The sequence below is a fragment of the Marmota marmota genome, unplaced genomic scaffold, assembly GCF_001458135.2.
Source record: "Marmota marmota marmota unplaced genomic scaffold, marMar, whole genome shotgun sequence".
NCBI lineage: Eukaryota > Metazoa > Chordata > Mammalia > Rodentia > Sciuridae > Marmota > Marmota marmota.
In genome coordinates, this window is record NW_026000026.1 from 21724900 (window position 1) to 21737691 (window position 12792).

General features: G+C 49.4%; 1 protein-coding gene across 10 annotated transcripts in view; it reads right to left on the minus strand.

Annotated features, from left to right (window-relative positions):
- The window catches only part of Dlgap4 (DLG associated protein 4), a 189908-nt gene that overhangs the window by 62665 nt on the left and 114451 nt on the right, over positions 1 to 12792 (minus strand). For 9 of the 10 annotated variants that reach the window (XM_048810991.1, XM_048810992.1, XM_048810990.1 and 6 more), the window contains one exon: positions 10773 to 11013. In XM_048810991.1, coding sequence (XP_048666948.1) covers positions 10773 to 11013 — 241 coding nt within the window. Of the gene's footprint in view, positions 1 to 1926; positions 2621 to 10772; positions 11014 to 12792 lie in introns of those variants that run through there. The other variant, XM_015481067.2, reaches the window with a different exon arrangement.

A 12792-nucleotide genomic window follows, 5' to 3' on the forward strand; every position in this document is an offset into this window, starting at 1 on the left:
TATATATATATATATATATATATATAAAATCTCATTTGAGTCTCACCACAATCTTGAGTATAAATGATTATCTGGAGTCCAGATGAGGAAACTGAAGCTCAAAGAAAGTAACCTGTCCAAGTTTACAGAGGCAGTGAGTAGTGGAGACCGATTAAAACCAGGTGTCTGTGGCTCTAAACCTCATACTATTTCCTCTCTGGAAAAGCTGTGTAAGAGGCAGAGCATGCCTTGTATAGAGACTCAGCACAACTGCCACCTCCTTCTTGAAGTCCTTCTGATCCCTTTGCCCAGACAGGACCTCTCTCCTCTGAAACCCTACATCATGGCATCAGCATACACGTGGCATCATTCAGCACATTTTCCTTGCTCTGTGATCAAGCATACTTTTAAAATGTAAGATGAGGCACAGTTGCAATCCCACCCAACATCTTCATTTTCAGCAGAAAAAAACAGAATTCCAGAGTCACATAGCATTTTGGCTTCAGAGTCAGGATCAGAACCTTGGCACTCTGCCTAACAGAATTTTAGGGATTCCATAATTTCAGTCAGTCTTAGGACAAGCATTCCTATTCCCATATTATAGATTAGGAAGCCAACACCCAAAGGAAGGTATTGACTGAAACCTCTGTGGGTCCTTGGCCCTTCTGGCCCTCATAGCCTCATCTCTAAGACTAGGGAGCTACAATAGCTGGTCTGATTCCCTGCTCTAAAGTTCTAGGACATCCTAGGGTCCCTGACAGCAAACTCCAGCCCTCTGTGGAGCCTTTCTTTGCGGGGCCTTTGTTCTCTCACTCTACAGTGGAAGAAGGAAAAGTAGCCATGGCTCCCAACCACAAAGTTTGTTTCCAAGTGCAACTGTCCCATTCTTAAACAATAATGAGATGGCACATGGACAATCCAACTGTCCCAAGCAAAGACATCTATCTGGACACACATCCTCCTATCTTTACAAACCAGTGAAAAGCAACCAGGAATTGAGGCATAAATAAGGGACAGACATTTCTCTGCTCTCAGAGAGCAGATGTATTTCTGAACAACCAGGTGGTAGTGGAGTGGTGAATAAAGAACCCTGGACTGTGGGGTCCTGGGCTAGATCCCTGTCCCAGCTCTGGCAGATATTAGCTATGTACTCTCAGCAAGCTACTCCCCACCTCTGGGGCTCCATTTAAAGATAGGCTGACAGTTCACAAAGCATGTCAGATGTTTCATTTGTTTTTCATGGCAACCCTATGAGGCTAGCACACACAATGATTCCCTTTTTAGAAATGGGGAAACTGAGGCTTGGAGAGGTCAAAGGTCTCACTCAAGGTCACACCTCCTGAAGCTGGCAGACCAAGGCTCCAGAGGTCTTAGACAAACTCAGTACTCAGAGGTTGCCCAATTAAGAACAATTCCTCCCCCTATTCATCTTGAATCAAGTTTCAGCAAGACCAAGTCTCACAGATCCTTGTTCATCTACCCATTCTGGTGGCCTGCAAAGTTCTGGCCAACAAACCTGATGCCACAGCCCAGCTGCCTAGGAGGCCGCACCCCCCTGCAAAACTTCATTACTCAAGTTGGCAAGAACGCAGCCCCCACCCCCAGTCGATCTAAATAAACGCCCAAGTGATATCACATCCTGCTGGCTTCAAAATAGCCCAGGCCTGCCCACAAGCGATCAAAAGTGCCAGGCCATGCAGGGCCAAGCCTGGTGCGCCCTCCACACACACTCAAGCAACTAAAGCAGAAGCCTCAGAGCAGGAAGGCCCCCCTCCCTCCTTGCCAGACAGCCTGGCCCCTCCTTCTTTGACCCCTTTGCCGAAGGCCACAGAGCCTTCTTGCCCCAGCGCCAGCCCCTGCCCCAGCGCCAACCCCAAGGAGCCTCAGCCGCGGCCAGCCTGCGGGACGACTCCGACTCTGGCCCGACACGGACTCCCCACCACTCACATTGCTTCAAGAGCTCCAGACACAAAGCCATGAGGGCCGGATGGGGGTCAGAGACCCAGAGACCCGGCAGAAACAGAAGAAGGGAGAGGGAGAGACAGGGAGCAGAGAAAAGGGGAGACAGGGGACCAGAAAGAAAGCAAGAGGGGCCAAGAGCCCCGGGCTCAGAGGGGGGCCTTCAGCGCCAGAGACATAGCCGTGGTGTGACCTCCGAGGCAGAAGTGGGGCGCAGGCAGAGCGAAGCAGGGGACCCCGGTCCAGAGAGAGAGGTGGGGTTGCTCAGAAGCCTGAGAGAACAAGGAGAAACAGCAACAGGGAACAAATCCAGGGAGGACAGGCTCTGAAGTCAGCGGGCTGGGAAGATATTGGGGGTCCCAAGGATAGCCCAAGGGATCTAGGAAGCCCTACCGGATATGGGGGGCACCCAGACGAGGGAAAGCCCCGGGGGAAATATGGGCTCAGAGCAGGTAAGACCCCAGGGAATGGGAGTACAGATTGAAGGGAGCACCCCCGGAGGATGTGCGGGAAGCTCAGGGGAAGCCTTGGGGACAGTGGAAGTGTTCTAAAGGAGAGGCCCCGAAAGATCTGGGGGCGCCCAGGAAGGGAGGCTGGGGGATGAGAGGAGCGCTTTGAGGGGGACCCGAGATCGGGGAGCGAGGGAGGGGCCGGGTGGGAGCGCGAGGGCAGAGACAAAGAGACAGCTCTTGGCCACAGTTATTCACACCCTCCCACACAGAAAACACTATCCACAACCCCCCCCAGAGTTTCATCCAATCATGGCATCAAGACCTCATGACCTTTGTCAGGTCTGGATGTGGCTCCTCTTGATCAGTTGACCTATTATCTAAAAAACCAAGTCATCTTCTCATAGCCCAGCCCTCCCGCAGGCACAACATACNCTGGGCCCACGCCCAGGCTGGCCGGGCCTGGAAGGGAGCGCGCGCCCACGTCGGCATGCGCATGCCCGAGCTGGGGGCTCCGCCCCTCGAATTGCCCAGCCAAACCGGTTCCATCTGGAACGCGATGCGTTCTTAGTGCTGGAGGTGGAGCGGGCGGAAAGGCACACTAGTTCGTCCTGGAGTGGCCGGGAATACTGAGGCTCACAGAAAACCGCCTAAAGTGGCGTTCTCGCCCCTCATACATAGTCAGATTAGCCCTCAGGTCCTATACTTTGCTTCCTAGGTGAATCTAGTTGCCCACTCCTCTCCACCGGTAGCTGTGCGCACTTGGGATCGTGGAGATGGGTTCCCCTGGGCTCCAATCTCGGCTCAACCACTTGAAGCCAATGTGACCTTGAGCCATTCAACTTCCCTGCTCTTTCCTATCCTCCTCGTTTAAAAAAAAAGGCAAAAGTACAGCTGTGTCTATTACTGCCCCCACACCAGCCAGTTCCCCGTGCCCTTAGCGTCCCTCTCCTCTTACAGTCCAGGTCCTTTGCTTCCCTGCATACCTCAGGTCGCTCCTACCGTAGGTCTGCCCACTATCACAATTTCCCCCCTACGATGTGCTGAAAAATGAGAGAAGAGTCACAATTTATGTACTCAGCACTCAGTATGCACTCAGAAGCGTCCAGGTCCAAGACTTGGTGGAGCCCAGTGAGGAAGCCTATCTTTTGCCCTTGGGCTTTCTGTGAAGAAGTGCCCCATTTCAACAGTAAGGAATTTTGGTGCCTCATCACTCATTCTGGGAAGGCCTCGTGGATTCACCTATTCCCCTCTGACCCTATGGATTCTCCCCAGGTTTTACTGTTCCTTGCCTGAACACCAGCCTCTCTAATTCATCCTGCCCATGTTGCTACATGATTCTCCTGTGACCATATGTAGTTCTTTACCATGACCTTGGATCCGAGCCCCCCTCTTTAGGACAAGGGAGAAAAGGCTTTGAAATCAGGCAGACTCAAGAGGAAACAGCTCCTTGACCTACTTGGTGGGTGACCTTGGCTGTATGTTGGGGTACTGGGTTAAATCAGGAATGGCAGATATGGGTAGTTTCTGGCCACAGCAGATATCACTAATCAATGGTGGCACACTTATCTGCTTAACTAAATCTCAGTCCTGAGCTTTGAGGATCAGAAATGACACAAGAATTGAAGTCCGTTTTCAGTCTCTGGTCATGATGGTCTTTGAGGTTCCTTTTAGCCCTGACACTCGGAGGATCAGATGGGTTGAGCTGACAGGAGCCTGCAGTGTAATAACCCGAGACTGGGGAGGGCGGGCTGCAGGGTAGACTTAGGGGAGGAGGTTGACTGGAGGGGTTTTGTCAGCCTCCCTTCCAGTGTATTCAATGTTGGGAGTCGGGGGCAGTGAGTCAGAGAAGAAACCAGGAGAGTTCTGGGGATTGGGAGAAGGGGCAAAGGGAGGGCAGATCATCCTGTGACTTGGTGACAGATAGGTACACAAACACAAACACAAATAGCCAATGTAAGGCCAGGGAGGGGTATGTATCTGCTCAGAGTGGCAGAGAAGAGCTGAAACTAGAACTCGGGGCCCCTGAGCAGGGAACAAGTGTTTCCTGGGCCTGGAAGCTATCCCAGCTCAGCTTCAAGACTCCTATGGCCAGGGAGTGACCCCAAGTGTGTGCACCTGTGTGTATGTGTGTTCACATATGTGCACAAGTGTACACATACACAGATGCAGAGGATGCTATTAGCAGGAGAGGGGGTGCCACTCAGCAGCCCTCCACCATCATGCTTGTCGGGCCCCTGGGTAATGTCTCAGCTTCCAGTGTGATTCAGAGGGAGTGGGAGAGACACAGAAAGGAGGGTGGGGAGGGCCAGAAACTGAGAGGGAAGGAAGGAAGAGAGGGTGGGGGCTGGAAAGAGAGGAGTTGGGGAGAGAAACAGGCCAAGGGAGAGACAGAAGGCAAAGATGGATGGGGAGGGGGAGGAGGTGGGGAGGGAAGATGGCAGAGTAAGGGGAGGGAGGCTTTTCTCTGTTCTTCCTCTTGGAGGCCTACAGAGAGGAGAGGAAGGATGGGGGTAGACTGTGGTTACAGTACCTGTGTTCCCTCCCAGGTGGTCCTCTGGCTGGGGAGGGGCACAGACAGCAGCTGAGCTGCTGCTCCCCCCTATTGTCCCAGCTGGAACTGCCCTGCCTGCCAGTCACCTGCCAGAGCTATTTCTGGAATGTGGAATCTGGGTCAGAAAGGGGGAGGGAGGGGTGGCAGTGGCAGCTCTGGCAGCTGGGAAGTTGGCCAGCTCTGAGTGGGTGGGCGGGCGCTCACATTCTGCCAGGTTGTCACTGCCTCAATAACCAGTCCTCACCCACGTCTCTCCACCTGCCAGCGTCTGGTCTGTGTACATATGTGCTCACATGAGAGAGACAAAGAACTTTCATGCCACTCAGCAGTGTGGGGCTCAGAATGTGTGTATGGGGTGGGCTAAGGGATGACTCCCTGGAGACCGTACTGAGGAAGGGGGCCTTCTGAGCAGGGAGATAGTGGCTGAGAGAGGGTGGGCCTGTGTGTGTTGGTTACCTGCGTGGAAGAAGGTGATTATGGGTAGGGCTGCCAGGTATAGTTGTATAAGTTTTATGCTGATTAAGGATGCCATGCATGGGTGGGGGGTTGCCGTCCATAATAGAGACACAATCAAGTTATAGAATTGTGATGACAAATTCCTGGCAGATGGAAGTAATGGATCTAATTATAACAGAAACTGTATATCATGACCCCTGTTCGGCAGATGGCAGTGAAGTGCCTGAAGAAGGAGCACCCTTTCTTACCTCAGTACATAACTGCCACATGAGCCAGCTGCAGTTCCAGTCACAGACTTAAAAATGTGGTGGCTTTGGTTTCCCCTGTGGGGTAGGTGAGTTCACTTGTTTGCATGAGGGGAAGAGAGGGTAGAGGAAGGAAGGGCAAGTTTGCAGTGGCCTGCAGTGGGTACTGAGGGGAAACTGGGAGGTCAAATTTTTTGGTGGTTCCAGTATACACCAAAGGCATGCTTTCCTCAAGGTTTGGAAGCGGGGCATGGGCCCTGGAGGAGACACATGTACAGGAGTGTGCATGCAGGTGTATGTTCATGTTAGGTATATATGTGTACATATAAGAATATCAGTATGCACATGTTTTTACATCTGTTTTCATACCACATACAGGTCGAGGAGCACAAGACTTGATATAAGCCTATAAGTAGGTCCATACGGGCACATGAGTCTGGGTAGCCATGAGACATTGCTAAATGATACCTTCTTAACTACCTTGATTTGGGATAAAGCCTCCAAATGGAGAATACCTGGAGCCCCACATTTTTATATTTAGTGTCCACAGCTGTATCATACATATGGGATGTGCTGGGGTGCTGTGATTGATTGGATTATTGGCCTCAATTCTCAGCTCCTATTTGTAGTCATGCTGTTTGCTGTTACCACAGTTGCTTTCACTAAGAGTGGAATATATTTTACTGGACTTTGGTTTTGGACTCATGTAACTTACTTTGATCAACTGGATCAGAGAGAAACTTGAAATGTGTTTGCACAATGAGGTTGCCTTGAATATTTCTGCCATTACTATGGGAAGAACAAGCCCTGGCTAGGTCACTGATTCCAGAGCACCCTTTGGTCCCAAGATGTAGGACACATAGAGCAAAAACAGCTGACCTGCAAACTCATGAATGAGAACAAATGCTTATTATTGTGTGCCGTTGAAATCATGTGCTTGTTACACAGCATCACTGTGATAATAGTTGACTGATACAAATTGGTACCCAAAGTGAAGTGTGATAGCAATAAAAACCGAAAATATGTTGCATTAGCTCCAGGACCAAGTGGTGAGTAAACAGTGAGTGAAGTGTGATAAGGGGCTTGAAAAAAGATCCTCAGGATTATGTGTGGGTCCAAACTCTTGGTGAAACTGTCATCTACAGTAATTTGAGGAGAACAGATAGATTTGGGAAAGATAGTTTTCAGGCAAAATGTTGAAAGCAAGAGCTGACTCCTTTTAGCTGCTTTTGATAAGCACAAGAAAGAGAGGAATTCACAAAAGAAATGGCCAATCTGTAGAGAGTATTTAAATAGAGAAGGCCCAGAGCTTGCTGAGCTGGAAAATAAGTCTGTTAACTGCAATTTCTCCAGCCAGTAAATCATTCTCAAATTAAGATACAGCCTGGGGATAAAGATCAAACTAAGGTTAAGATACTGGTTAAGATACATAATGGGAACCAAACCAAATTCAGGGTATGGTTATAACACCTTTTATTAACACTCTCCAGGTACCACTAGTACCATCAGGTCAAAAGAACACCCAGAAAGCTTAAGGAAATGGTCTCGAAGAAGTCTACTATACCTAAAGAAGGCATAATTAAGTCAAGAGGGCGTGGCATGATTCAGACCTAATTGTGGCTGTGGCTTTGGCACATGGAGTACATAGAAAATCTATACTGTGGGCTGGGGTTGTGGCTCAGTGGTAGAGCACTTGCTTAGCACCTGTGAGGCACTGGGTTCCATCCTTAGCCAAAAAAAAAAAAAAAAAAAAGAATAAAATAAACATATATATATATGACTGAATTTACTTAAAAAAAAGAAAGAAAACACATAGTGTTTGAGATAGGTGCATGGATAACACTGATCAGCTTAGGTTAAAGGAACTGAGATGTGAAAAAAACATTTAGCTCCCGATTTCAGGTACGAAACAGGATATGGAAGGTGTTCAGCTGCCCAAAGAGCATATTTTCCATTATAGGAGATATTCTAGGAATAAACCCTATCCCACAGTATTTGCCTGACAATTTGTTGAGAATTATTTCTGACTTGCCATGAAGCAGTGAACAGGAGTATGAACTATAGTTAGACTGTCCCTGTTTTACCAAAGTATGTTGTGCCTGCGGGAGGGCTGGGCTATGAGAAGATGACTTGGTTTTTTAGATAATAGGTCAACTGATCAAGAGGAGCCACATCCAGACCTGACAAAGGTCATGAGGTCTTGATGCCATGATTGGATGAAACTCTGGGGGGGGTTGTGGATAGTGTTTTCTGTGTGGGAGGGTGTGAATAACTGTGGCCAAGAGAGTGGACTATAGCAGATTGAATTATTATTTTTATTTTGTATTTTTGGGTACTGGGGATTGAACAAAGGAGGAGCACTTGACCACTGAGCCACATCTCCACCCCTAGTTTGTATTTTATTTAGAGACAGGGTCTCGCTGAGTTGCTTAGCACCTTGCTTTTGCTAGGCTGGTTTTGAACTCGAGATCTTCCCACCTCAGCCTCCCAAGTCACTGGGATTATAGGCTTGCACCACCATGCCTGGCCAGATTGAATTATTGACCCTGGTTCTTTACCCCTGTCTGTATCCACATCCTTTGCCATGTAAGTACAGTCTTACACAAGGCTGAGAGGGTACTTCATCCTTTGACTTTGAGCTCAGTCATACGACTGGCTTAGCCAATAGGATGTCAGCACATGTCAGACAAGTCAGGGCCTTGAATATTCTTGTGCAGCTGGTTAGGCTTGCTTTCTTGCCGTCTTCTACCACTGTAAGAACATGCCCTGGCTAGGCCACTGATCCCAGGAGGACTCTTTGGTCCCAGGAGGAGAATGGGAGATGTGGAACACAGCTGTCCTAGCTGACAAACTTGCAAGCAAGAAGTTAATGTCATTGTGTTGTACCGACTTTGTGATTGTTTGTTATGCAGCATTATTGAGGCAAAAGCTGACCAATAGAGGGGCCTAAACAGTTATGGGACATGTAGCCTATCATGTACCTTCAGTCCATTCAAGAGTAACTGGGGTTTGAGGGAACTGGTGAGTGAAGGCTTATTTTCAGGGAACTTCTGGGGATGCTGTTTGTCCTTTCAGGCTAACATTATGTTTAGAGAACTTCTCAGGTATGTGAGAATGTGGGGAATGTGATTCTTTACCAGAGGCTCTCATGGGACTGCAGCAGAGTGCCTGGGAGAGTCTGATGGGGCTTCCTTAGATTTGGAGGCCATAGAACCATGGTCTCAGCTCTGGCTTGGAGACCCCTAAAGAGAGGCTGGCAGGGCTACCCCTGTTAGCAGGTCTAGAAGGAAGGCGATAGCAGACCAGTCCATACTTCAATGTTCCACAGGGACAGGGCCCTCATCCTCACTTGGTTAAGTGATCATGAAGGGAGACAGTAGGACTGGAATTGTTGTCAGAGGATTCTGCCCCAGATGCCTGGCTAGCAGGCCAGGGTCCCTAGCAAAATGGCTGAATGGAACCGGGCATGGTGGCACACACCTGTAAACTCAGTGATTCAGGAGGCTGAGGCAGAGTATTGCAAGTTCAAAGCCCACCTCAACAACTTAGTGAGACCCTGAACAACTTAATAAGATCCTGTCTCAAAAAATAAAAAGGGCTGGGGGTGTGGCTCAGTGGTAAAGTGCCCCTGGGTCCAATCCTCAGTACCAATAAATAAATAAATAAAATTAAAAAGCTGAGTGGGGAGGTGGGGACCAGAGAGAGAAGCTGAGGGAAAATAAGAAGGGGCGGAGTGAAGGGCATTGCCCGCGTCAGGAAAGAAGACCCAAGGAAGGCCCATCAGGCCATGGGTCAGCACCTGACATTCAGAGAGTCCCAGCACCACACAACACCTGCCCCATCTGCCTTTCCTTCCCATTCCACATGGAGGAACCAGAAATAAGCACTGGTGAACAAGGCAGAGAGAAGACACTGACCACCATCCAGCTTTCCACTGGGGGCTTCCCAGCCCATGACTGGCCCTAGCCACAGGTAGCTGGCATTTGAGTTGGACGAAGCTGAAGTTGTAAAATTGGATCAGAAAGGACTCCTAGTAACTGTAAAGGAGACTGATCTTTAAGTTCTTAAAGTGACCAGAAGAGCTCAGGGATTTGCTCCAGGTATCACCCAGGGACAGGGCAGGAAGACCCGAAAGGGTTTAAAGGGCAATAGTCAGGGCAAGTTGTTTCTTGCTGTGCCCCCTACAGAGATCAGCTCATTTAATCAGTAAATTGGCTACCTGTGTGTAGAATATCTGTGGGATTCAAGTTCATTAACTGACATCAAACACTGGCTGAGCCCATGAAACGGCCATCTCTTCTACAACAATCCAGCCCCAGTTGCCCTGATTGTCAGGGAGCAAGTCTGACTAAGATCCAGTAACCAGGGCCACACTTGTCGCACTCCTACCACAGAGTGTTTAGATAGAGCCTCCTGGCTCCTACATGATAGGAGGGTGACAGTGAGCTTTAGCTCCCCAAGAGCTCTCTGGGGGTCTGGCTTATATCCCCAATTTATAGATGGGGAAACTAAGGCTCAGGGAGGAGAACTGCCTACCTAGAATAAGCTCAAATCTCTCTCTTCTCTCTACTAAACCAGAAATGTTGCTGTGTTTTCTTGGTCTTGGCTTTTCTATTACTGCATGGCTTGCTCAGTCACACAGTGTTCCTTCTTCCTCCTATCACACAAGGGTTATCTTCAGAGGAGTCAGAACAAGAATCAGGAAGAGTGGCTTCTCCCTGATTGTGTGAGAGACCTGAAACTCCCTATGAGAAGGCTCCACACAGATCTGCCCTCTCTGCAGGTCCTACTCTCCCAAAGATTTGCTTCTTTAATTAATCCCAACAGCAGGCCCACTTCAGTTAGCCTGCCTACCAGCATCAGGCTGCTCGAAGCCAGGAAGCCACCAAGGCCAGGAGTCTAAGCACCCCCGACCCCACCCAGTCTGCTTCTGCCACCCTTCCTTTGAGCTCCAGTTCACCAATCCGTCGGAAGCACAGGGCAAGGCCTTCTGCCTTCACTCCCAACCATGCTTCCCCAGGCGGCCAGCCCACTGTGGCTTCCTCCCACGCAGTCCCCCAGACTGGCCCACCAGGCGTGGTTCTTCTCGAAAAAACAAAATACAACACCCCCCATCACCGCCATACTCACTTGGAAGCGTGCGGCTGTTGCTGAGGCTGCCTGTGCTGGGCGGAGGGGAGAGGGACTGAAGGGAGACACTGTCCTCCTCCTGCGAGCAGCCTGCCTGGATGGCCCGCAGGTAGCTGTGGCTGCGGGAGCGGAAGTAGCTGGGCAGGGGCAAGTCTAGAGCCTCCGCCGCTGCTGATTCGGCTTCGCTACAGGCTGATTCGCAGGCTGCCTCGTACTGGTCACTCAGCTCTGCTTCCCGTACCTGTCCAGGCAAAGGCAGGCGTCAGTCCAGCTTTGCTCGTTATGGGGGAAGGGATGCTTGCTGGTCGTTCAGCTGCAGGGCTGGACAGTTGGTGGGCCTCACACAGCCCACCCCTCCTCCCACCTCACTTCGAGCCCTTAAGAGATGAACAGCTCCTCTCACCTCTGTGGTCCTCAATTTCCCTGTGCCTACAGCGAGGAGAAAGTGGGACTATTGGAGGATGTTAACTAGATTCTAGCTTGCTAGCATGTCCGTATTGATCAGCCAGTTTAAGTTTATATCAATTCAGGGTGAAAGAAGTCTATCATCAATTAGTAATGTCCACCTTGGATATTGGCATGGGATCAGCAGTAGGTGTGCTGGATATTTACCATTTTGTCGTTGGATTTATTCATTTTACAAGGGGGTGAAATGCCAAAAGCAAACCCAAACGAAAATGAGGGGCAGTGAAGGGAAGACATTTTTCAGGGGCACCAGGGAGGAAGGAGCAGAAGCAACCCTCCAAATATAATTTAGGGAAAGTTACTCTAGCCCCAGAATACAGAATGGATGCTGGGGAGGGTGTCTGGAATGGAGGCAGAGGCCAGAAACGAAGCTGATGCAATAGCCCGGGGAGTAAAGATAAGTCTGGAATGAGGTGGTAGCAGTGAGGATTGATTAGTGACGTCTGCCAGGGACAGTATTGAGAGTGAAGGTGGGTATGCTGTTTGCCATCTCACATCTAGTTCAATCTCATCAGATGGGTCCATTTCCTCCAGATCATGGTCATCTAGGACCCTGCACATCTGACCCTTGGGGCACGAGCATAGAGGGCTCTCATACATGCACTCTCTGAGGGTTCTAGAATGGTTTTCTGACTCAGGACACGTGTCTCAGGATATGTTGGTAAGTGGGGACCACAATATAAATTGGGGAGTCAGTTGGCCAAACATAAACACTAGGTGGAGACCCTGAGGGGAGCCTAGGGCTCCAGGAGGAGAGAATTCCAGCTGATGGAGCATCATGTGGAGGAAAGGATGGATCTCATCAATGGAGTAGCTGAGTAGCTGTGTGACCTCAGGCCATCGTTGTGCACTCTGGGTCAGTCCTTCCTTATTACCTGCATGCAACAGAACTGTCTGGGCTGGGCACTAGTCTGAGTGTGCATCAGGTAAACCAACTAAGTGGATCCTCAACCAATTTGGAAGGTATTTGCAAAGGTCTAAATTTGTGCTGTCTAATATAACTAACTACATGTGGCTATTTAGGTTTATTTATTTAGAATCATATAAAGTTCCATAGTCATACTAGTGACATTTTCTCACTTGCTCAAAAGCCACATGTGACTAGTGACCAGTGGCTACCTTAGACACGCATGGATTGTAGAACATTTTCCATCACTGCAGACAGTTCTACTGAACAGAGCTGCTAAAATAGACCACAAGGCATGTAAAATTCACTTGGAGGGGGTATTAAAGCAACTGTGTTTATTCACCGAAGCTGCAAACTGAGGTATTTTGGGAGACCTTTGTGAATGCCAAGGGCAAGGAGACCTTGCTTTGGGATTACACCATAACAGCACAGCTCTGGAACCAGACCGCCAGGGTTTCAATCCTGGGTCCATTGTTTCCTTGCAATTTGAACACAGGCAAGTCACTTAAATCATTCTGTGCCTCAGTTTTAATTTATAAAATGGGGTTAATTCTAGTGTCAAGATCCAATGAACTAACTGGTGCTTAGAACAGAGTCTGGGAGAGTAAGCACCTGGCCACTTGTACCTGTAAACACAGGCAGCTACAT